At 39.7% G+C, this 27,500-nt stretch overlaps 1 protein-coding gene across 4 annotated transcripts in view; it reads right to left on the bottom strand.

The window, feature by feature from the left end:
- The window catches only part of limk1a (LIM domain kinase 1a), a 44,856-nt gene that overhangs the window by 9,382 nt on the left and 7,974 nt on the right, over window positions 1–27,500 (bottom strand). Inside the window, exons 1-3 of one of the 4 annotated variants that reach the window (XM_042749981.1) lie at window positions 19,932–20,068; window positions 12,002–12,140; window positions 1,746–1,855 (exon numbers count right to left, since the gene is read on the bottom strand). In XM_042749981.1, coding sequence (XP_042605915.1) covers window positions 1,746–1,855; window positions 12,002–12,140; window positions 19,932–19,957 — 275 coding nt within the window. In that variant the 5' untranslated portion in view covers window positions 19,958–20,068. Of the gene's footprint in view, window positions 1–1,745; window positions 1,856–5,338; window positions 5,505–12,001; window positions 12,141–18,713; window positions 18,865–19,931; window positions 20,069–27,500 lie in introns of those variants that run through there. The other 3 variants (XM_042749979.1, XM_042749980.1, XM_042749982.1) reach the window with 3 other exon arrangements.

Raw genomic sequence — 27,500 nt, 5'->3', positions numbered from 1 at the left:
GCAGCATGCAAAGAGCTCAGAAATCTCCTTTATGAAAGTAAGATGATAAGGTGCACTAATCATTCTGGGATGTACAGAGGTTGTAAAGTCTAAGTTTGGAAGTTTTTGATAATGCTTTATATTAGGGAACACATATTCACTATTAACTTTTGAGTTTTCTCTCAATTAACTCCTGCTTATTGACAGTCAGTAAGGTAGTTGTTGTAGTGGTTATGTTTAGGTATGAGGTCAGATTAAGCGATCTAAAATATGTTCATGCAGAATAAGACATTAATATGTGCTTTATAAGTACTAATAAACAGCCAATCTGCTAGTAATATGCATGCTAATGAGCAACTAGTTAACAGTGATCAGTGTTCAGTAATGTTATGTGAAATATCACTACAACATTCACAGGGTCTATTAGTGATTTATACCTACAGTACAGGTCAAAAGTTTGGAAACATTACTATTTTTAATGTTTTTGAAAGAAGTTTCTTCTGCTCATCAAGCCTGCATTTATTTGATCAAAAATACAGAAAAAATTTTTTATATTGTGATATATTATTACAATTTAAAATAATTGTTTTTAAATTTATTATACTTTAAATTATCATTTATTTCTGTGATGCAAAGGTGAATTTTTAGGATCATTATCACATGATCCTTTAGAAATCATTCTAATATGATGATTCATTATCAAAGTTGGAAACAGTTCTGCTGCTTAATATTTTTTCAGAACATGTGATACTTTTTTAGGATACTTTGATGAATAAAAAGTAAAAAAAAAAAAAAAAAAAAAAAAATGTTTTTAAAATATAAATATTTTGTAATAACAATATACACTACTGGTCAGTAATTTTTTTTCCTTTCTTTTTTTAAATAAAATCAATACTTTTATTCAGCAAGGATGTGTTAAATTGATAAAAAAGTGATAGTAAAGAAAATATATTATTAGAATATATATTATTAGAATTGTTTTTTTGTTTTATTTTTTTTTTTTTTAAATAAATGCAGTTCTTTTTAACCTTTTATTGATCAAATATATTAGACAGCAGAACTGTTTCCAACACTCATAATAAATCAGAATATTAGAATGATTTCTAAATGATCATGTGATAGACTGGATGTTACATGTGACACTGAAGGCTGGAGTAATGATGCTGAAAATTCAGCTTTACATCACAGGAATAAATTATTTTTTTAAAGTATATTCAAATAGAAAACTATTATTTTAAGTTGTAATAATATTTCACAATATTACTGTTTTTTTTCTGTATTTTTGATCAAATAAATGCAGGCTTGATGAGCAGAAGAAACTTCTTTCAAAAACATTAAAAATAGTAATGTTTCCAAACTTTTGACCTGTACTGTATGTTGTTCTGACTCAGATCATACACATTCATCATGCTGACCAGTGGTCAAACCATCAAACTGTAGACTTCAATATATTGTTACAGTAACTGAAATGTAAAAATGAAGTATACATTTGGTCAGTTGGTTTTTCTAGAATTGCCTGTTAGTTAAAACAAACAGACAAACAAACCAAATCATGTTTTATTGACCGACTTGACTTCTCATGAATAAATCTCACAGCTCGCTCCAAGGGAAGCTTTATGAACTCACTCCACTGAGGAACATTAGTGATGGTGAGACACATACTAATAACCCTACCACACGCGCTCAGATCCTGGTGTACATGTTTGACCTGCAGAATGTGACGGTGATTCACACGTGTGCTGATCTGAGAGGCTGCTGTCACTCACCAGTAGAGTTTGGATCGCTCCACCAGAGCATACGTGTCTCCATCACCGATGAACGCCCGGCAGCTCAGACAGGTGAAGCATTCTGGGTGATACTTCTGTTCTCCGGCGACCTGGAGCACACAGACACTGAGATCAGAGAGCAGTTTCTTTACACACTTTATTCAGTGAATCCACTCTGTTCTAGTAACATCGAGGCTAAATCATTTTAACACACTATTAAATGTGGATTTTCTATCTCTTATCCAGGATGTTTCTGTAAGAGAGACTGTAAATCTCAGTGAGGTTCTCTCCTGCTTAACTAAAGGTAAATCTAGAAATAAACAGTTAAAGGGATAATCCCCCCCAAAATTAAAATTGTGTCATTAATCACTTACCCCCATGTCTTTCCAAACCCTTCCGAACACAATTTGTTTTTGTAAGCAAATTCCTTTGAACGGTCTCCTCTGTGTCTCTCCATATCACTATATACTCTTCTGTGTCATCTGCGCCACAAGGATGCACTGTTTTCTGTCAAATCAAAGCTAAACACAGGTAGAAGCAGCTCATCCTTGTGGCGTGGATGATACAGAAGAGCATACGGTGATATAGAGAGACACAGAGGAGACCGTTGACAAAGGAATTGTTGAATAAAGTCATTATTTTTGATTTCTTCACTTACAAAAAGTGTTCCCGTCACTTCATATAACCCAGAATGCACGTCTGATGGCAGATGGAGTATTCTGACAACGACTTTTATACCTTTTCTTGACCTTGACACTATTTATTTCTCAGTCTATGGGACAGTCACAAGCCTCCCGGTTTTCATCCAAAATATCTTAAATTGTGTTCCGAAGACGAACAGAGCTTTTACGGGTTTGGAAGGACATGGGGGTAAGTGATTAATGACACAATTTTAATTTTGGGGTGGAGTATCCCTTTAAAGGTTCAGATATCAGCCCTGTCAGTGTAGTGTTACTAACATAACAGAGAAAAAGGACTTTTAGTAACTCATCTCACATCTCTTTACTTCATTCTGAAAAAGCAAAAGAACAGATTCTGAATGACTGTCAATGTCATCATACGCTTGAGAACAGTAAAATGATAAACTCTGTTGTCCTTCACAGCAATCAAAGATCACTGATGTTAATTTATTCACGGACCAGCTGTATATTCTCACTGTTCACTTTCATGTACATTGACTTCCATATAAAAGAGTGACATTCGAAACAGGAATGAGAATCCAGTTTCTCACACTAGCTGAAGTTGATCTGATGACAGTCTAGTTAACCTACTCTCCTTATAGCTGTGACACTTAGCTATGTACAGTAATGCAATGATCAGGGTCCGTACACATTTTTAGCAATACATTTCCATAACTTTTCCATGACCTGAAACAACATGACCTGATGTTCCATTGTTTTTACAATAGGAATAAAAACTGTTCAACTTTATCATAGCATATCTTAACTAAAATTAATGACCATTAATGCAACTTATTTGTGTTCTGATTGTTTTAATAATAAGAACAAGCTGTGCCAGTTACTCCACGCAGAGAACATATCATCACATCACTGAATATTATAATTTATTTAACCAATATTAAACTCAGGACCTCATTTAGGAAACTGTTTCAGTCTAACAGCAGCATTCAGACACGGAAATACACAAAAACTGAATAAACTGCAGGAATGAGTAAACTATTCTATTCAATTCAAATTTATTTGTATAGTGCTTTTCACAATACACATAATTTCAAAGCAGCTGTACAGAAAATGCGTGTGTCTACATTAAAATTTAGAGTGACCATGACCGTACGAACCCTGAATGATAATTAGATTTTGAAGGCTGACTTCTGCGACCAAATCATTTTGAGAAACTGATAAGACCACGGTTCAGCTTCGGCTGCTTCAACAGCTCTCCGGTGTTTTTCTCAAATTAGAAACAGCACAGTAAGTGAGATGACATGATCTTAGACGCACACTAAAGCGTTTGGCAGAGTTTGTCCATTTCTTTGAATTAGAAATGAACTTGAACCCTACTTCATGTGTGAATGACACCTTCAGAGGGGACCGTGACGTCACTGCCCACCGCTTCCTCATTCCAGTAGCTGCTTCACAAACGCTCAACCAACACGGAAAACAGAGCTGACAGACCACCAACACACCCCAACCACGTCTGAAAATACACATCTCCACCCACAGCTACTGTCCATCTGAACAACCACAACTCCCAGCGTTTCCATTACAAGACATCTACACAACACTCCTGCCTGTAGAGTCCCTCATTAGCATGTGTCACTTATGAGTGTAGCAGTGAACAGCTGCCTGACGATGACTATAGACTTTTTTTCTAAATAAATCAGCCCAAATCCCCCATCTCTGCCCATGCTGTACCTGAGCTTTCAGATAAGATTCCACAGTGCATGTGATCCTCATGAGATCTTCTGCTGTGTCACTGATGGACGATCACAATGAGGACAGAAGCTCTGATTCAGTGCCTGGAAACATTTCCGGATCTGAATCAGTCAGTTTGATTGTAGATGTTGGATCGATGAGTGGGAACGCCATACACATGCTCTGATGTCCTATGTTTTTAACCTTTCATTACACAAAACCATCACTGTCCACAAATAAACGGAGAGCTGTGGTTTAGACAGGCTGACTCATCCTGTATGTTGTCTGTGGTGATGTAAGTTTGGAAACAACTGGGTTGAAAACAAATGTGGGAAGTGTGATTTCAAAAGTGATATTTAAAATAAGAACGACTGGAATTCATCACCTTAAGGTCACACTCACTTCCTGTTGGCAGCTGTATATTCATTGACACACAGTTTGATTAATGACATCTTTAGAGTCTGAAACACTGTCACTGTCATATATATATTTCACCAATTCAAACAGCACATTTTAACTCTTTTGTTTCTGCCAGATTTCAAAAGTACCTAAAAGCTCCAGCAGATAAACAAGTACAGCACTAGCAGTGGTACTGTGGTGGGTTTGATCCTCATAGAGCAGGTTCAGCTGAGTCTGTGCTGGATGAATAGATGTGAGTTAGGATCCATGTGGCTGTGCTGTTAGTGCCTCAGAGAGCCTCAGACATCAGCGACACACAAACACTGAGACGTGATGCAGGACCTGACCCAGTTAACTAGTCAAGGATGTGATCCAAAGATGAAAGATGCTGTTTCTATTCCATTAAAACTAATCTCAAGAATTGGAAGAATTTATGAATGTTCTTTTAGGTCATGAATTACCATATCATATGGTGTCGGAAGACACCGAATGAACCCAACAGAAAACAATGTGAGAATGATCATTTGATCTGAGTGTAATCAGATAAACCAGAATAAACCAGGTCATCACGTCTGTGAACATCCAGCTTCAGGCCTAATCAATTCAGATGAAAACTGTAAAGAGAATTGATGAGATGCATCTTCTCATCCAAACACAAGCTTGAATGTGATTAAATGATAATGTTTGTTAAATCAGCATCCGAGTCTGAATGTGAATGTGTCTTTTACACAACATTATCCTCTAAACTGAACACGAATGAAATACAGGTCGGCACTGTCCTTATAAATGACACAGATGTGTGTAAACTCCCATCCGGCTTACCTTCTTCTCTCTCCTCCAGAGTCTCAGACAGCAGAAGCTCCAGTAAAACACATCGCCGACCATGACCACCAGCTACAGTGTGTAGATCATTCTAGCGAAAGCAGCACGAAAACAACACACAGCCACACACCCAGCACTGCGGTCATGCCAGAAAGCTCTGTGTCACTCGCTCTCTCTCTCTCTCTCTCTCTCTCTCTCTGAGTGGATGACTTCATCACTTCCTGCTGAGCGCGCACACACACACACACACACTCCTCCCCCACTCGACCCAACCCTCCCTCCGATACACACAACCTCTCCGAGGAGCTTCAGCTGTGGTACTACAGTCGCAGCAAAGCTCAAAACTCTTGAGTATTTCTCTTTCTGGCAAAGCAGGCCGGCATGACCCTGAATTATCAGCCAATCAGACCGAAACAGTCTCAGTCAGCTCTCAGCACATTCAGTGTACTTCAGGACTGTGTGTCGAGACTAGGCTGCTACAGACCAAAACATGAGGAGGAACAGGTCAGGTAACTGAAACAATGCATTTCCCACAAACAGACCCTCATTCTGTAGAATTTTACAGCAACACTAATGCTCCCCGGAATCAAGATATTCTCGTCCGTGGCTCTGTGAGAAGATGTGAAGCTAGTGAGGAATGAGGAAACACACTGCTCCAAACAGAACAGCACACACTCAACACTTGAGTTTTCAATTGACTGAAATCAGTCACGGCAGTCAAACTAGCAGGAGGGTCCAGATCAGCTGGTGGGAAATAAAGGCAGATCCGGACAGATACGTTTATGAACCTTTATCACTGAGCTCACAGAGCCATGAGTAAACAAGAGAAACCGATAATATTGAGCGAAGGCTGATGGGATGGTGTTCTGGTGGCTGTGAATGAGAGAGAAGCACGCACAGGCCTGTTGTGTGTCAGCGGTGGGAGGGATTTCCACAGAATGACCTCGAGGGAAGATCCGCTCGTGTGGGATGCGTCTCAGTGTCATGTGTAGGGAGTGAGAGTGATTTCATTACAGAACCTCACTCAGGGTAAGTAACTACTCACAAAGAAAGAGACTACAAGCCAAGAGTCTGTCTGGTGAAGCAGGCTAGCTTTTAACCCAAATGCAATCTCGTAAGTGAATGATTTGAAACGCTCTTCATGGGCAGAATCTCCATTAACGGTCACTCAACCATGCCACACAAACAGCACGAGAGCTGCACTAATGCTCTGTCTGACGTTAACATGCTGCTAGCAATTCAGTAGTTTTATAGGCACAAAAACACATAACAAACAAGAGTTGGCTGAAATGGTCAGTTTGGAATTCGATTAACAATTCCTATCAACACATTTCAGAATTTAATTAAATGTATTTATGAATCAACATTAAAGGAAACTCTGCCAACCATCTCGGATAAAATGTTTTTCTGACCTAGGTGCAATGCATTCTGGGATTGCCTCAGAATCTTATAGAGCCTTATCTATATAGAGCCTGGTTTCTGTCACTGATGGAGTTTTGGTTCCTTTGGCTTGTTTAGTTGGGGACGCTTGACTGGTTGCACAGACACTATTGAAGAGAGCTGAACTGGATGATGACATCACTGAATCATCAATGAACGACTTTAACCTGTTAGCCAGCACCCCCCATTATGGGACTCGGAGCTGAAAATGCCCTACCTAACTTAAAATTGCAACAGCTCTTTACTTCAGTGTGCTACACGCACAATTTTGGGCTTTACTTTTCATCATCCAGAGTTGATAATGCTCAAAAATATTAAAAGTTATAGACACTGAAGTGCCTTAAAAAAATAGTTCCACACAGACTGGGAGTAGAGCCGCAGACCTCCGCTGCAGGTAATGACACATTTAATGTGCAGCAGTTCAGTGCTGATCATTCTGCTTATGCAACATTTTAAAACTTTTCAATGTCATGACCTCATTTCTGTTCCTATCAAATGAAACGTGCCGTATGCTAAAGGACTGTATTTTTATTGTTTATTGTTCAAGCGTCACTTCTCAAATTCTAAACTGCTAACAAGTCCAGTTTGCAGCTTGATGCTCTCTTTCTAGGTCCCTGCAGCAGAATCTTCCTCTGTTTCTTCACAGGAGCTGACGCACAGTCTACAGACCTGACCTTCATCAGCAGATGGGTCCTCAGAGACCTAATGAAGATGTGTGTCTGTCAGTCAAACGCAGGAAGTGCATGCTGAGCCATCTTTAATTCACTTATGCCGAGCTTGGGGAGTTTGATTATTGGACTGCACTGCCTGAGGCGGTCTGTGTGCCACTAAATCACTTGGAGGGTGAGCGATGCAGACACAGCCAGCACTGCGGCCAGCAGACCAGATGCTTTATATATAAAAACACAGACCACAGAAACTATTTGAGCAAAACCAGAAAGGGTCAAACTTTGGTTTTCACGACTATCATCACAGAGCAAGGGTCACGGTCCCACCGAGCAGCAGAGGAAACACGCTGTGAGAGCTAGCAGATGACAGCGTGCCGTGTGGGTGAGAGGTTTTATCATTCCCGCGTTTCGTCCTGTCAGCTGCACCTGTGCTTTATGAGCTTGTGCGTGGGCCGAACGCTGGCTATAAATGTGTTGATGAGAGATCACGGACATACTTACAGACAGACATTCTAAGATGTTTTGCATTAATTAAGGCCCTGTTTACACTAGTGCTTTATCGTTTTTTCTCTTCTACACTGGCGTTTTCACTGTGTTTCAGAAACGTTCTCCATGCACACTACCAAACGCAGCTCACATGACCATCCATGCAGGTACAACCCTGAGCATGATGTCACTGTTTACATGGTCGTCACGGATACGCAGAGCGGATGTGGGCAGCCACGCCATCGTTTTCAAAAATATCCGTTTTGGTCCGTTTACACTGCAACCCAGCCCCGTGTGCAGCGTTTTCAAAAGTCTCTGTTGTCGAGGGTCAAAAACACCGGGGTAGTGTAAACTACAGGCGTAACCATAGCAAAAGTTATGTCTTTTAAAATGAAAATACACAAGTGTAAATGTAGCCTAATAGTGGAAATCAAAAGTCCTTGTCATGCTCTATAATAACCACTTGTGCTCTATTTTGATCAACAAAAAGATAGAACTGAAGGAACTAAAAATAGGTCAGGGTTCAATCTTCATGAATGGTTTTCTTGAGAACACATGATATGAATCTGTCGCTCCTCTCCCTCAGGAGGAAACGCTTTTCATATTTGCAGAAAATATGGTAACATTCATCCTCATATGCAGTTTCTTTTTAAATCCAAAACAACAGAGAAGGGTTTGAATTTCATACAAAACTGCATACCATTAAAGGAATGTTGTGCTCCAAAAATAGAAAGTAAAAAATACAAATATGCTCACTAACCAGCAAACACAATTTTTTTTAACCACATTCATAGTTTTGCATTTTGGTTGCAGTTAGGTATGGTGCAACAAGTGTTTATTATTATTATTATTATTAGGGGTGCTCCGATCAGGATTTTTGAGGCCGATCACCGATCGCCGATCACAGAAAGCAGTATCTGCCGATACCGATCACTGATACTGATCTTTTTAAAGCCTTCTTTTTATCATTTATAACTATATATAGTGATACTCCAATCAGGATTTTTAGAAATTTATTCAGGGCCTGAATTTCATTTTTGAAAATGGGGTAATTCCCCTCTTATGTGTCTCTTGTGAGCGGGGAAGCAGCACGGACCGTGCTTTCACAGAAGAGTCCGCTACTGATCCGTGGCTGTTTACCACAAACACAACACTTATCCATCATTTTGATTTTAAATCCAAACATTGTCACTGAAAATGCTTTTTCAGCATTGCATTTTTTTTTACACAGTACAGTAATACAATCTTTAAAAGACATCATTTACCGAAAACAATCGCTGTTATTTAAATTCAGCACTTGCAGCGCAGCAATAGACTCGGTGCAGAAAACTATCTCTACACTACTGCAGACGCGCTGCCAGACCGCAACCATGTGTGCAGTGTGAACACTTTCCATTAACAATCCGTTAACATTAGTGTGGGGAAAAAATACACACTGCATACGCACTGCAAACGGAGTAATGTGAACCTGACGTGTGCACTGCGAGTGTCTCCAGGAGAGCGCGCGAGAGCTGAATGGTTAAACACGGGCAAGAATTAAAAAGTGATGCAATTTTTAAACTTTAGTGATGATGTGACACTGCCTTGATTGTGCAAGTGACAATTCCTGTGTCAACTGTGCAGCTCACTTATAGACAGACGCGATGTGTGGGGATTTGAATCCATTTGCGTATTCTGAATGAGACAGAGAGAGAGCGCACAGTGATTCACTCCCGCTGTTTGTGAAGTTACTTCTCACACAGGTTTTCAAATTACTTTGTAAGTTACTTAATGAAGAAATATAGCATTATAATTATTTCACCCACGCCGGACAGAGACTGAGACGGTGCCGCTGCATGTCGTGCCAAACCTCTCACTGCAGGCTAGGCATGGGCCGATTACCGGTTTCAAGGTGTACCGCGATTTGAAAATCTCACGGTTTCAAAACCACTAATATTTTCCATGATACCGTTCCTGCGGTATGCACTGTTTTCAAGGTCTCCTCAGAGACTGAAAGAGCAGGAGTCCCTCAGAGAGTAACACTGACCCTCCTCCTCCTGCTGGTGTGAGCGAGCGGTCAGTCACGTGTGTGTGGGATGACCCGGGTACACTTCACATTCAGCGCTCCTTTCCGTCCAGCAGCGTCCGCACAGCTTTCAAAACTATACTGAACCATAGATGAGCGTGGACGGATGAGCTCGACACATGTGCAGTACCACGGGGTGCACGGCTGTCCACGAGCACTCTTAATGATGAAAATAACGTAATGCCGACGGTGCGCGGACGGCCGGAATATACTCTGTCCTTTACGCGACTGGCAACCGGACGTTTTGCAACTCTCTGTTCTGGACTTGCACAAACTGCATTGCAATGCAATTATTTTCCAAAATGTAATTTATGTGAAAATATGAAGTCTGTTAACGCCCGTTAACACAGACCAGAGACACTGTTCATGATGCACAAACTATTGGAAGAAAATCCTCAATATTGATTTGGGGTTTATATGAATGTGTTTCTGAGGAGAGCTGACTGTCTTCAGGAAAGTTTACGTGGTATAATTCCACAAAGCTTGTCAGAAGAACATTCTGTTTTTGCTTCAGATTGGGTTATTATTAAATCAGATTATGTGTGATTATTATTATATAACTAAATGATATGAAATGATATAAATTAGCCTATATGTATATGAATTATATAATTAAAATTAAATTACAGATTTAGGTTAAATAAAGGTGTCAGTCTTTATTTTTTTCTTTTTAGGAAACAAAACAAAGAAAAAAGAAACTAATTCTACTGTTTCTAATATTCTGTATGTTGCTCAAAAACAAAATATATTGTGTCCAGCGGGAATTTTTTTAAAATAACACATTTCAGATCTGTAACAACAATACTGTGATACCGTGAAACAGAGATATTTTTGCTTAAGGTTATCATACCGTCAAAATCTCATACCGGCCCATGCCTACTGCAGGCACGTCATCAGCTTGAGATCGTTTTTTTTAGATCGGTCTTTTTAGAGACCGCGGATCAATCATCCCAACGTGATTATCGGCCGACTGTGATTGGTAGCCGATCAATCGGAGCACCCCTTATTATTATTATTCATTAATTAATTAAAAATAAAAACCCTACCTGGCATGTTTTCTTCTACCTCAAAACATCTATATACTTTAACAAATTTTGAGTAAGAGAACCAAACTGCAACATCTGCGGAACGTTTCGATCATGTTTTAAAACAGCGGTTCTCAATTCTGGTCCTCGCCCCTGCTCTGCACATTTTGTATGTTTCTCTTATGGCTTCAGACATCTGTTCTATTCAAACATAAGTGCCCTGCGAAGTGGACATCACAGGATATTCCACCATGATTCCAGTTCGAAGCAAACGTATATGTTCCATTCAAAGTGCACTGAAGTGTGCGAGACGTGACAGAGGTATACATGTATGTATGATGTCACACTTGTCCGTGTGTGAAGACGTTGCACAGCGCAAATCCGTGAATGAATGTTCTGAAGTGAAGTAAACTTCAACAGATTTCTCCTGCTCAGGGAGTACAGAGCAATGAACACTGTGTAGGGAGCATGTCAATGGGAACACAGTTCATGCACGGAGCTCTCTTCTAACGAGCTGATGATCTGAATCAGGTGTGTTAACAGAGAGAGACATGTGAAATATGCAGAGGAACTGAGAACTGCTGTTTTAAAATAATATGAGTTGTGCATGTAAAAGAGAGTTTTAAAACTTAAAGAAAACGCAAATGTAAATGATTCTTGTCAAATAAACAGTTCTCGCTCTTGTAGAAACACTAAATAATACAGCCAGCAGTGAATGCATTAAAACAAGAGGCCACACAAACGCTGCCTTCATGAGCTCTGCGTCTGAATTATAGATAGCCGCTCTTTCATGAACGCACACAGGAGTGCTGTTGATCTGCTCATGAGTGATACGGCAGCAGTGACTGTGTGAATGGAGAATCACTGCAGAGCCGTGTAACTGGAGCGGCTGTGAGAAACCGTAGGACAGACGGGTGGACAGCAGGACTGTGGGGTGAGGAGGGACGTAGAGATTGGGTTTCGGACGGTTTGGACTCACCATGATGAGTCCGGTGGTGATGGGCTCTGAACAGCCATGACACAGCTCTCCAAACTTAGCCCAGTAGTCCTTCTTACAGAAGAGACGGCCGTCCTTCTCATAGTACCAGTGTGAGAGAGACGCGCCGCACTCACAGCACCATCAAACAAAACACAAAGCCAAACATCAACATCAAAATCAAACACAAACAACAATAACATTCCCCCGTCCACTTAAAATGAACATGTCATCTATTTTACCTGACCACTGGAACGTTTTCTCTGCATGTTTCACTACTTCATTGAACACCTTTTTATGTTGGTCAAACTTGGGTCATAACATATTTATATATAACATATATATATACACTTGATGTTGTACGTCTGCTCTTGTACGTTGACAGTCTGACGAGTACGAATGATAGTAAGCAACGTATCAGACCTGAGATTGACCAAAATATCCCAACTGAAATGACTGTCGTCCTGTGAAATTCTACAGGTTTGTTTGGCAACAGCCTCATTTAACTAGAATTAGGTAATGTGGTATGAGAGGTGAATACAGTCATGATACGCAACAGATGCACAATACAGCACAGCTTCAAGAGCCTTGGTGCTTTTAAAAAACGGTTACTGCAGTTCATACAGATCAAGGACACAATCATCATCGATTGGTGTCGTTCTTCCAACAGAGGATCTAGTGGTGTGACTGAAATGTACTGATGGATCGACCGGTCAGCATCCGCAGCCACAACTATGTTTAACAATCTAACAATGAATAAGAACATGCTGATGCTGCTATAACTCTATAACTTATGTTTGAGATGAGCTGACCGAAACACACAAACATCAGCATGACGTGTGTGTGTCATAACAGCAGCCAGATGCCAATACCTCACTGTCCTCTGTGTGTGAGCGAGGATTGATCTGATGAGAGCCTGAGGGAGTCTAGCTCATTAATGACCATCTGCCGCTCAGTGACCTCTGAACCTCCATCACAACCTCTGAACAGTGAGTATCCATCATGTGCATCATGTCATCACATCACAATGAAGACGAGGCTTTACCTTCTCACATACACACCACAGGACCTATTTGAGAACACAATGAGCTCAAGCAAGGCAAAAGAGAAACGTTATCCACCAGATCTCACCACTGAACTTTGACACATTACAGAAGTGTGTTTATGTAGAATTTTACAATAATACAGCATCTATGGACTTTAAGCCAAAGAGAATGAAGTGTGGAGTATAGTTCCTCTGACCCTACAGACACACCAGTCTCTCCCTGTTCTAGCTTACACTTACTCTGAATGATGCTGAAAACACCTGCTGTATTCCTCATTCCTCAAGACACTTTGGATAAAAGCATCTGCTAAATGAATACGTGTAAAAGCAAATGCATCAAGCTCATATTTTGCCTTGTTACCCCAGTCAATAAGGAACAACTGTAAACTGAACTTGAAGCATCACATTATTCACGTGAGACGAGGAAACGCATTTGTCCTGATAACAATGGCTCTATAGACCGCTGAGTAACCAGGTTAAAGGCTTTAGTAAACTAATTCCTGTTCACCGGGCGACAGCTAATGTATGAGGCCTCATTGAATGCAAATAAAGTGGATTATTTGAGAAGAAGGAGGAAGAACTGCAGCGTTCCTATTGTACTGAACTGGGAAAGCCAAAGAATGCTGATGTGTGCCGTAATGCACGTGTCTTTAGGGAAAGAAGCTTCAGCAGGTTCATAATTCTTAATAATAGCAGATGCAGTGCTGATAATAACAGCAAGAGTTTGAGTTTCCCCTCACAAACGACAGATATAGAAAGTGTCACAGCAGTCAAACCATCATCTTCAGAAAGAGTGCTGTTTGTCCACAATACTGAAGCGCTGCTGTGAGCTCCTTCAGCGTAAGCCAAGGCCCGAATCTGCTGTGTAATTGCTTAGAGAAGGGAAGTAAATTAAATAAAGTCAATGTGAGGAATCCTTCATGTCTGGAGCACAAACACTGTGGGTGGGAATTTAACGCTTTGTGTTCAGGTTTGGACGAATCACTAAGCAATAGTAAAAAAGTCATGCTTCCCTCAGCTAACGCACATAAAGCACTGGCCTGAATGAGAGTGACGTGTTTGTCAACGACGGCCTCTCCATTAGACCGATAAGAACAGGAAAGCGTTTGGCAGATGCAGGGGATGCTGGGTAATCCATGCCGTGATCCCCAGGGCTCTCTTATCAGCCGCTAATGATGAAAGCGGAGACGGAGCGGATGCTGTGGACCGCTCCTCGATCTGTCTGACTTCACCGGCTCAGATCTCTCCATCAGAGAGTCCTCCTCTCTATCGCTTCATCACAGCACATCTCCTACATGAGATGAGCACTTCATTCAGCACCCTTCTGCTGATCCGGGGGCAGAACACAGGACTTCAGACTGCTGTTTCCTCCCATCCCAGAGGATTAACAGCATCTGCAGTTAAGTTTCATTTATCATGGACCTGTCGTGGACAAACAGAACCAGTGCTGTCCCTGTCCTTGATTATTCTACAGCTACAGTTGAGACATGAAATATATTCTATACTAATTTCTGCAGATTGGTTATTGGACATATAAACACAAATAATCAGTAATGGTTATAATTAAAACAAATATTGATTGATTTCTATACATAATCCTTTCATTAGGGTCAGGAATAAGAACACGGTTAATAAAATGTGTTGGGTCTCCTTGACATTTACCATAGTAAGCAAAGTTTACAGTCATTGTTACTAAAATAAAAGCAAAAATAATGCAGTGTTGAGTAATGACCCGTCCCTGCGGGTTTACTCTAGTCACAGCTCCTACAGTGTTTTGGAGTAACTATGGTAATGTTGAGTAAGGGAGGCAGTAAAGAGTGAAAGGCTGAGATAAGGCTCCAGATAAACGGCTGTTTCCTCATTCCTTCACACAAAGGCTGTACTGGAGCTCCACAGCTCTGTGAGGGGTTCAGTGTGACTCCATCAACACACACTTCGGATGATCCCTCAGAACCTGTCCTGATCATCAGCCGGGTCCTCAGGGAGAGCAGCAGGTCCCGTAACAACTGTGTTGAGTTTCAGTTTCACTCTGACTCACCAGTAACCGCAAACACAGAGCCGTCCCACCAGGGAAAGTTCTCTATTTGTCATGAAAGACTCAGGGGAGCGGGAAAAACATCCATTTACAGTAAGTGCTTCAACAAAACAACCAGATTCTGACATTCTCTGAAGACCAACTGAGTGACGTTTGCTAGCGGAATGTGGTGTGTTTTTGTTGCTGTTGTATGTTGTATGTGTGTGAAAACACGTGGAAACCCACTGAAACAGAATTTCCCCAAAGGTACTATTACTAGCAATACTACAAATGACATCTTCATGAAATGTTCATATGTATATGAGATTGAAAGAGTGACTCTATACTGCTGGTCTACAAAACAAACCCAGTCATTTCTGACATACCTAAAAACACCTCGAAAACACCAAGACATGAAACTAAAACTCATTCGTGCAAAACAGCACATTATTGGACACGTTTACAGCATGTGAAGCTCAGATTCAGCAGACATTAACTTCAATCACACAAGCCCAATAAAAACACGAAACGAGTAATTCTGTGTCATTCACAGATAAAAAAAGAAGTATTTAAAAGTTTAAAACTTTACATCACATTACAAACTGCTTCTCTATTGAGGAAAAAAAAGAAGGAAAATGTAAATAAAACGCCAATTTGTAAAAATATATAAAGAAGGGGTGTTAAAACTGATATCAAATACAAACCAAAGCTGTAATAAATTTAGTTGACATCATGTATCGTTCATATTTTTGTTTATTCACTGGAATATTATTACTGAAATTAATATTATGTATTGAATCATCACATTTGTACTCATATTCCGAGCCTTGTCATGCTGTTTGATGTTGGTAATATAAGTTTTATTAGTTATATTTTAATTAGTTTTAATGAGAAGAATACTCTCCTGTGTGAAAGAAGAGACTGAATGTGATGGGATATAAAACACTGATCGATTTCTGATCAATGGAAGCCAGTTACTCTGAATCCTGGAAGGATCCTTCGTACGCCGGACCTCAACAGGAAACAGTTCAGCAGCTCCAGTCCTCTGATGACACCGTGTGTGTGACCCTGTGATGTCATCGCCAGGGCGGAGCGTCCGAATTGCACAAATGCCACAAATGCACTCATTTTTATATTAAAGAACCATATAGTGCAATCTAGTGAAAGAGGAAAGGTGCTTCATCTCAAATTATTTCCTTTCCTTTCCTTTTTTTTTGTATCTTGATCGGTATAAACCAGATGTTCAGAATTCTCTCCTCAAACGAATAATAATCCACTCATCATAAAGCTTGACTGTGAGAACAGCATGTTTTGTGATTTGCCTGCTGTTTTCTCATGTTGTGTGCTGGTCTCGGTGTCTCTTTAACAGCATTAGACGTGTTTTGCATTTTGGGGGTGTCTTGTGGGAACGGTTTTGCATGCCAGCACTTTCTTTGTGCTTACTAAGCCCTTCCCAGAATGCATTGCTCCGGTTCTCATTCTGTCAGTCTGGAGAAAGAATGACCTGCCCTCACAGTTCAGCCAAGATCTGGATCTGATCCCACTGAAGACAAATGAACCGCCGCACAACACGGACCTTTATTTAGAGATTCAGCGTGTTTCGGGTATATACACACAGCAGCATGTAGTGTACAGAGACGAGACTCAGTCTACGCTGTTTCTGCACTGCCATCAGAACAGGAGTGCTCTGGTTTCATCACGTCACTGCTCTTGGTTCCAGTGTAGACGTGATATAATACAGTTCAGACAGACGGCTTGAAGATCACTGGCCGATCAGTCAGGACCGAGGTTCCTGTACTGGCTTATGTAGAGTAACAAGATCTGACAAATACGAGGGCGTGAGACCATTTAAAATGTAAAAAAAAAAAGATTAATAGTGCCTTGAAATCGATCCGATATCTAACTGGCAACCATTGTAGAGATGTTAAAATCGGAGTGATTCTGTCCCTCTGTCTTGTTCCGGTCAACAGTCCAGCAGCAGCATTTTGAACAAGCTGTGACGATTCACCAATGACTGAGAAGTTCCTAAATGCACAGCATTACAACAGTCCAGTCTAGATGATATAAAGCATGGATGATCGTCTCCAAATCTCTAGACGAGAGCATTAACCTGAAGTAGTGCAAACAAGTTTTCAAGTAAAATTCAACTGAAAAATACACCCAGATTTCTGCAGGACATGAGCTGTGGATTTTATAATGAAGCGTGTGTAGTTTTAAACTGATGTTTTGTCTCAGTCAGGGCATCAGATGTGAGCAGATCCTTCACTGTTGATAAGGACACATCAGGACTCATTAGCAGTTACACTAAAAATACTACTAATAATAGTTTGACTGGATCTGTAATCAAGACTAACTACAACAAGTCATTCCACAGGTATGTCCGCACCACTGTGCTTCCTCATGGATATGGAGTTCTTTGGGTGATAAATAGTCTTGGTTTTGTGCCAACTGTACCTCTTAAATTTTCATCAGATCACTAAACATTTTACCCATTAACCAGAAACTAAATTTAGATGCGCTTAGATTTTTTGGAGTAATGGCATTCATCCCCAGAAGTCGCCCAGTTTCAGCCTGCGCATGAGACTGTTTAACTACATGTGTACTCCCATCAAAACTGTGTGCGCCAGAGTCATTTTTTCATGGTTATGAATAATGTGAATAATATAAAAAAAAAAAAAAAAAAAAAACAATTCTTTGCATTGTTTAAAATGGTGAGCACTGCTAAGATCTGCAACAAGCACTCAGAGTATTACAACCTCCAGCCCTCACGTATCTGAACACAAAGACACACTCCTGCTGCTGTTTCATAAATGATGCCTGCATTTTCATTCTTACTGGCACAAAATGATGCATGTTTATTGTTTCAGAGCACACACACTTGTGCCGTCAAACCAGTGTCACTGCATGCCAAAAGCCTCTCCACTTAACAATACACATTTATTAAGAGAATTCAAAATGAATATGTATTTATCCTTGCATATTACAATATTATGATGCCTAGATTCACTTGCAGCATGTAAAAATGTTAGTATTTAGTCAATTTCATCAGTATTTATTTGTTTCTGCTCATAATATGAAAGTCTCCTCACAACCTCATCAGTTATGTTAGCACATTCCTACAATGCCACACAGCTGAAATGAAGAGTCGTCCAGATGTTGGCACAAACTAAGTGAGCTGTCTATGTCTCACCCCCCCGATGCTGCGTGACAGAGCAAACCTTCTGTTCTGAACGACTGCAGCAGTATAGTAAAAACAACTAGTCATGAAAGAGAACGCAGGATGAGAGAGGACACTGCTGATCAACCTAGTTATCAGACAAAACACTCAAGTCACACTGCAGTCCTGTATCAAAAACTATACAAGAGTTAAGAGACCGCCATCACACACAACCACATCTGACTCAAACACTGTTTGCTGAAAAAAAAAGAAGAAAAAAAACAACATACAAAAAACACCCTTAACAAATCATCATAAGAACAAAAAACCATAAAAAAACGACTTCAACAGAAAGACTCACTCTCAATGACTGATATACATGTAACAAATAATAGAGAGTTCATTATTTAGCTAATTCCACACAATCTGAATCACACGAACAGTTCCACTCCACACACACACACACACACACACACACACACAAATCTGAAGGTCTTACGCTGAGCCTTTAATGTGGCGGTAGCGCTGGTTCCTGCAGTAGATCATCTGTCCCCGGAGCGCTCGCACCTTCTGATGGACTGCTGGAGGACCGCTCATCTGAACACTCAGGACTCTGCTCATCTCTACAGCAAACCACACGGCTCTGCTGCTGCTGAGTGTGTGTGTGTGTGTGTGTGTGAGCACTTCCTGTGCTGTGTGTTCACTCTGTGACCCCATGACCTCTCCTCCCTTCCCCTCACAAAACACACACTTCCTGTCTGACTGATACTCACCACACAGCACCAAGATCACTACTTTATGCGGCAGTACCATGCTTTGTTTTATTTTGTTTTGTTTTATGTGTTTTTGACTTGTAGAATGATAATACTGTATTTTGAGAACATATATGCTGATATTAGATGAAGATCTCATACTTTGAAGGTCCCTGCAGTGTCAGTGTTTTCCACCACACGTGCACAGACACTGAAACACACAATACTTACGCATCGACAGCATCGAAAACCTGAATCATTTGTGTATGAACAAACTTACAGACGTACTAATCAGCAGTCTAGTCACGGCTGAATAAGACTTCACCAAATCACTTCAGCTAAGCCTTACAGCCCACCTGAGCCAAATAAAGCAAAAGACACTGATCAAGCAAATAAATATGACAAAAATTAGAATAAAATACAATTCCTTTTTTCTTAATACTGCTTATATCTTTGAGAAATGGATAGGGTCAGGTTTAGAGATATTATCGACGGCGGCGTATAACACTATCTATACGAAAAATAAATCTATAAAATAAAAAAACAAAATATTAAAAATTAATTATTAATAATTATAATATAAAATATATAAATACATAAGAAAAGACACCAAAAACAAAATCCATCAACAAAATATCAACCACATGACATACTTCAAGGAAGGCACTTGATAAAAAGAAGTGTTACTTTTGAAAGATAAAGTGTTCAGACAGTACTGTGCTGTAATAAGCGTGTTAGTGTGATGAACTACACCTGCGGTAAGTCTGCTCACTTCAAACATCCACTAAAATCATCAAAACACTGTTTTAATGCAATAACAGTCACACATTTTTAAGCATTCAAATCCTTTTAACCGTATATATATGAACCACGGTCCTACCGTATGACAGCATTACTGCCACAGAGAGATATTTAGTGCTGAACACACTGGAGCTATTGTGTTTATTCAGTCAAACTCGTCCTACCTTCCTCTGCGATACTGGAACGCCATCAGAGCTGGTTTGTGTGGATGAATCAAACCGATCTTTCTGACTGCTGAGCGAGATGTGTGTGAATGACAGTGAAGCAGCACGTGTAGTTCCTCAGACGGGTTTCGGGTCAGCTGATCTGACCTGCGGAATCCACCACTTCCATCAACTCTTGACTCTTGACAGTGTTTCCTGCACCGCTACTGAATTTCTGAATGCAATCTCTTGCTGAATCAAATGTGACGAGAAAGAAAGACAGGGCAGCACAAAATCATGACAGAGAAATCCACTGCAGCGTAGTCCATCTGACGAAGGAGTGACTGGTGTGAGCAGATTATTTTTAATTCATCTTCAAAGCCAAAAACAAGCTTTGAACTCATGAAGAATTAGTTTGAATCAATCTAAGGTGTGTCTGAGTTATTCTTGTCTTCCATCATCATCATCATCCAACTCTGATGGCTGTAGGGTTTCAGTCCTGATGCTTTATTTCTAGCGTTGAGGCCTGACCTCCTGTGATGATGAATCGAAGAACCCAGAATTCTCACGACAAAACCCCACCATCAATAATTGAAACATGGACAAACCATCCACATTCTGTTGTTTTTAACTATGGCAATTACCACAGAGCACAAAAACAAGGCGACAATGTCAAGTTAACTCAAACCTGCTGTTGTTTTTTGCCTTAACTATGGCTCAACAAACACAAAAAAAAAAAACAAACCAACGAAGACAAAAAAAAACTCAACGAAAGTAAGAAAGAAAGAAAACACACAAAAAAAAAACAAACAAACACTAAAAAACCACAAAACACGAAATCTGATTGAGAATTAACTAAGTTTAGATGTTGATTTATTGTTTCATTTGAAGTAACCATGTTAGAGATCAGTGTTTGCTTTAGTCCGCTGTCAGAGGAAGCAGGGCTCCGAGGGGATCACCACTCTAACTGTGATGCGTTTAGTAACTACAACACCTGGAACTAATCCAACTTTGAAGCTTATAGCAACAAAAACCCAATCCTGAATATCAGCCACGTGGAGCTGATGTAAGGTGGGAGGTTATTGCTGGAAATAATGAACTGGGCTGGGCTGGTGTAATGACATGGTGTGTGTAGTCCAGCATCATCAATATAAATGAAAACTCCAATCCTGAATATCAGCCGAGCCGCATCGATCAGTCACCCAATATCCCATCAATAATCTCCTGTATAAAGACACCACGTACAAAAATCACTACACAAAAATCCTCTATCATATTTCCTCATCTTAATTCATCATCTTAATAAACCCTGTATTAAACCGTGTTATGAATGGTTACTTTCTCTTCATTAGCTCTGACTAGTTTCTCATGTGAAGTCGAGTGATTTTGACCCCTGCTGAGAGTTGGGGAACACAGCATTCTGCATCAGAACTACTTTCCCATGAAATTAAAGCTCTGTTTATGTCTTCCAAGGAAAACTTTGTTTTCCCACCCAAGGGGGAACTTACAGCCCTCCAAATAAACCAGGGAGCGTAAAGCTGTTTTCCACAGCGTTCTTCGCTCACTGTCACTCGCGTCTGTCTGGACAGAATTCACATTGCTTCAGTCTGCAATGACAGCCTTCCATGACTTACAATCCCACCAGAACTATACCTCAGAGAAAAAAACTGAACTGATATTTAAAGTGAGAACTGAAACAGAAAAGCGTAAAAATTTACTAAATCCATTTTTTTGCACATATTTCCTGTATTTAAATACACCTTGTTGAGGTTTGACTCAGATCTGAGCTACTTGTGTCACAGATGGGGACAGAGTGACCTCTTTACTCAGCCTCCGCCTCTCTCCGCCACAGTCCTCTCGTTCCCTCGGACCTGATGTCCTTGCCAAGTGTCCTCCATCCCAGCAGCTCAGACTCGGCACTGAGACGCTTCACTATCGTGCCAATTTCCAAACGCTTGTGCTGACTTAGCAGAGCAAAGGGTGTGCCAGTGAAAACACTGACCGTTATTCTGTCCAGCAGGATGGGTGTGTCTCTGGATATAAACTATTTTATTGGTCCTGGGACAACATTCATGTTCTCTATAACTTATATTGCTTAACCAACCCTAACCATTAACCACCTGACCTCACCAATCTGAGGGAAATGGCACATCCTCAGACATGCTGTTCAAGCTCTCAAATACATCCCTAGTCTCTGACAAACAGAAATGTTTTTCAGGGCTACGAAGCTTTGTTCCTGATAGTGGAGTTGTGGTGTGAATCCACGTTTAGCTGACAGTCACATGAGTGATATGTCATGATGTCAATGAAATCCCCAACCCTGATATCAGAAGTCCCTAAAATCACAGGGAGGACAAAAGTCACCAAAACTGTTTTTAAAAAAACTTCCAGCCTTAACTCTCACTAAACCTGGTGTTGAACAAAGTTCTTGACCAACACAGACTTTGATCCAGGAACAAATCCTGCTTGGAGCTAATAAGCATTATAACACAAGAGCACAGAGTCAGGCAAATTCACACAAATAGATTATAAGCATTCAGCACTCAAGGACTGTTTTTTAGTGATGCTTTATTAAACTTTGTCAAGTACTCTGACGTCTTTAACTGCTGTTGGCAAAAGATATTTGCCTCAAGCAGTTGGTATTTGCCAGAACTCTGACAGAATGATATCAAAAGAGCAAATGAAAGTGTAAAACCCAAAACTCTGGGTAATTTCCACAGGTCTCTCAGCTGACACAGGCTGCATGCAGACCGCAGGAATCGCCTCACATAAAACACAACGCAGCTAATCACCTCACACTGATGCAATTATTCCCTGGTGATCAGAGCTGATGATTAGACAGCCTAACGCTCACGTCCTGATGGCAATCACAAACACGGCAGCTGCGCTAACAGATCCGGCCATTCGCTCAATCACGGGGTACCTGAGCGGATCTGGACTGTTCTGAGGAAGCAAATAAGAACTGATCCTCCATCCGCTGGATTAAAGTGTGCTTGGACAATGACAGGCGCGATGGAAAATCAGCAGCTCTCAGCCTCACACATGACGACGAGGTCTGCAGATCTCAGTTTCAGCACGATAGGGAAGTTCAGCTTCTGCATTTGGTTAAAGCTCTGTGACTCAGTGACAAGACTACAATGTGACAAACCAGAAAACAGAGATGCTATGATCGGTTTTTAATCCAAACGACACACACAAAAACCAACAGAACTTCTGAACCAAACAAACATTTAAATATAAAAAAAAAAACTCCTTAAAAACACATAAGCAGCTGCTTTCAAACACTCTCGTGTGTATTTGTGAGAAGAACCAAGTACTTTGGTAAAAACAAAACTCGACAGTGATAAATATTAAAAACTCTCGTGTGTATTTGTGATAACTCGTTATTTACAACGGGTTTCTGCAGTTCCAATCAAACACTTTGTCGTGTGTGAATGCAATGTGAGAAGTAGCATCAACGGTTTTTTATTAAGTATACTTAAGTAAAGTTCAAGTATATTTAGACGGGTTTCTGCTTAAATGCGTTTTAAGTATATTTCTGAGGAATCATAAAAAGTAAACTAGCACTTCCCTATTTTTAGCGTGTGAATGCAATGACCAATCAGAAGTGTTTATGTCAGAATCCACTCAAAATCATAAATATACAAGACATAATCCACCCAAAGCTCTGCTCTGTTTCTAGTTTAAACACAATGTAAATATGAGATCAATAGTGCACCATAGACAGATTTTTGATTATAATGGGAGTTTTCATATGAGATAGCGGGGTTTTTTACTTCATACTGCGCTTAAGTAGAGCTTGTTAAATCAGTTCACAAATCTCACTGAACGATTCATTCATCGTGAACAAACTGATTCTTTTCAATGAGCCTGTTAAATCAGTTCACAAATCTCACTGAACGATTCATTCACAAACTGAGCTGAGCGGACTGCAGCTGTTCTCCAGTAAACAACTCAGAGCGAGTCTCAGTGAATGCACAAGTCTGACTCAAAATCAAGATCCTCGGCGCTCGAGTGTGCGCACGACTGATGGTTGTTCCTAATGCTGAATTTTAGCATTTATTTTTGTAAATGAAAATCATATTGAGGTCATGGGTCTCCACTGTTTGCCAACTAAACTGCATGAAAAGGGCTGTTTAAACCCATGAAATGCTTGAACGCTGCCGTAGCACTTTAAATGATGTACAGTAAATGATGTAAATGCTAACACATTTTGCCCAGTGTGACCTCTGTTTTATTGTATATTTCTATTTGGCAACACACATTTTGCTTTTCCTCATTTCTATATATTATATGATATATTTTGTTATTTTTACTTGTTTGCACATAATTATCAGTAATTATCAGTAGTATAATCAGTATAATACTAGTACTTAAGTACTAGTGTTGTCACGGTACCAATATTTCAGTATTCAGTACCAATACCAGTGAAAATCCACGGTTCTCGATACCAATTTCAGTACCAAAGCAAAACACAAAAACATGCTAATTAATTTTTTTTCCTATACTTTCATTTAATCCAAACTGTGTATATATTTAATTTTAAAGGGATTTAGAATTTTAAAGCCAAGAATAAAAACTAAGTTAGCTTAAAAAAAAAAAAAAAAAAAAAAAAAAAAGCCCAGAACTGCTTTTCTGACTGATATGACAATATGTTCATTTGTACATTCTCTAGCACGTATATTTTAGATTCACAATTCATTAAAAAGCCTCTGGTGTGCAAAAATAGTAAATATCAACATGTCATCCAGTTTTTTTTACGGAAATAAAAGTTATAGGAGCATTAAATAAATTAAATTAACACAGAAACTTAATTCTAATCCTCATTATATTAGTGTTAGCCACGCTTACGCTAACGAATAACTACTCTAATAACAACGTTCATTTCAATCCGACATTTGCAACTCTTTAAGAACCGGGTTGACCGGGTACTCTGTACCACCGAAATATTTCATATCGTATTCAGATAGCGCATCAAGAACCGGGTTGACCGGGTACCCTACTACCAACCATTTCGCCTAACATTATATGTTTAGATACAAGTACTTGTGGTAGACTTGTGTGACAGACCGAAATACCACATCTTTCAACAACACTATTAAGTACAATAAAAATCAAGTACTTTTATACTTTTACCCAAGAAAAATTGAAAAGGAGTACTTAATACTTTTACTGGAGTAATATTTTATTAGGGTCTCTATACTTTTACCAAACAAGGGTGCTCCCCAACAACTAAAAACACTCAGTGATATCAGCTTCATTGATTATGAAGCATTTTATGCTTGATTTCAGTGTATAAGCCATTCATAATTTGAACAAAAGTTTGATTTTTCATGCTGCAAAATAGATCTGTGCATTAAGTCTTGCAGTGTAAGGCAACAGACCTGCCACTTGTTCTGTGTAATGTTACTTTGTTATTTTATTACTTTCATTTAATCTTCTTAATGCAATCTGATCAATATTTGAATACATCCTAATCTTTTAATGTACTATTTAATAGCATAATATTTTATATCTATTTAATTGCATTAATACACACACACACACACACACACACACACACACACACACACACATATATATAATTTATTTATTTATTTTTTTTGCTGTTAAGTGTTGCCATAGTATGAGCCTGGTACCCTGAAAACACAGTTTCCCAACAGACTTCTGAAATCCTGTGCAGATCAGACTGCAGCTAGCATGACTATTCCTGTTATATCCACTCAGAGTAGCCAAATATTAGAATAAAGAATAGAACTCATTCTTTTAACTGACTGGATCAGCAACTTGATTTCAGCATTTCAGTGAGCGATTCACAAGAGATTTTGAGATGGGATTGTGTAAATACAGTATGAGTGTGTTTTGTGTGTGTTTCGCAGTGTGTAGGTTTTTGGCTTGGACAATCCTCGTGACTGTGATTGACACATGAGCACAGCAGAACTTTGTGAAGAGTCTGGTGTGTATTCACGGTCTCAGCAGTGGCGTTACCTCTCAGCACAGACGAACAGCTGACCAAACAACGGCCTGATGGATTATTGGAAAAGAAGCAATTATAAAGAAAAAACCCAAAACAAGAGGTGAACTCAGCAAACAAAGACAAAAGCAGCTCTGTTCAATACTGAGAGCCGCTTATCTGTCCTGTAAGAGTCTTACTCCCTCTGCTAGGACCAGGAATGACTCGATCAGCATTAGTTTGACTCTGAGGACCTTTCAGCTTCAATGTCCAAACTGTACCTCAGTAACTGATCTGAGAACGGTTTAATAAAATACACACGCAGAGCAAAAGAACACACTAGTGCTGGTTCAAATCACTGTGTGCTGCCTACTTAGTGAGTGAAGAAAATATAAAAAATGACAGGAAACTCAAATAAGCTAACAATGTCTTACTCTAATATAACAGCTTTTTACGATCGCTATGACATTTTATTCAATACAATTTTCCTAAACTCTTAATGCACCAACACACCTACAACACACAACTGACAAAACAGTTCATTTCATGCTCAAAATCACACACTGCAAACTAAACTCCAACACTAACTTTCAAATTACAATAAAACACAATACACTACATCTACCAAAACACTGCAAACATGTCTCAAAATAAAATTATTATTCCAAAACACTAACACATGTTCTCTTTCATCAGGAACATTTAGTCAATCATAGCACAATATCATAAAAACTCCAAAATCAAAAACAAAAAACATAAAATTTTATATTTCAGGTCTCACCTCATACCACATACAACAGACAGTGTATTGCTTTAAACATCGATTGTGTTTCACAATACGGTTTCTTTTTCTTTTTGGGTTTAGTAAATGCATGTATTTTGTTTATTTACTACAGAAATTCAGTGCAAAATTTGAATGACCCATCTCAGAGTAGCTTTATAGAATGAACGCTTTATGGGGGGAACAGAGACAGAGACAGACTTGCTGCAGTAAAGGCTTTATATGCAACAGGACAAAAAAAAATCCAATATAGCTGTCGTTTGTTTACTGTATAATTTATGTCATTATGTGAAAATACAATATACTTTTTTTTATATACGTAAAAATTAAACAGGAAAAGCCACGGAAGAATAAAAAATAAATAAATATATGTGATCTAATCTGCCCAATCTTCTGCGTTTGGTCACATCACACCTGATATCTTCTCTGGCAAGGCATCTTGGGAACAATCTTTTGGTATGCCTTCTCCACTTCTGGTATTGTTCAGCTGTGATGTCTTGGCATTCAGCATCCATTGTGTCCTGGAGGCACATTTGGCCCTGTGGACGATGGTCAAAAACCTTCCATCTCCAGACTCAGAAAAACTCCTCAGTGGGGATGAGGAAAGGGCAGTAAGGGCCAAGGAAGAGAGACACCACTGACTGACTGCTCTGGGAAAGGTGGAATGCCACATTGTTCCATGTGATCACATATATTGGCAAGTGGTCTCCACCTGTCCCCTTTCTCTGGCACCAGTCTTTGGTACAGATCTTCTAAAATCTCACACTTTTGCAGGAGTGCACTTTTCCACACAAGATCAGCCCAAAGTCCTCTACTGTATACTGTATGATCATGTGATTGAAAGAACCTCAACACC

This window comes from Cyprinus carpio, chromosome B22 (genome assembly GCF_018340385.1).
Source record: "Cyprinus carpio isolate SPL01 chromosome B22, ASM1834038v1, whole genome shotgun sequence".
NCBI lineage: Eukaryota > Metazoa > Chordata > Actinopteri > Cypriniformes > Cyprinidae > Cyprinus > Cyprinus carpio.
This window is presented reverse-complemented; position numbering and strand designations above follow the sequence as displayed.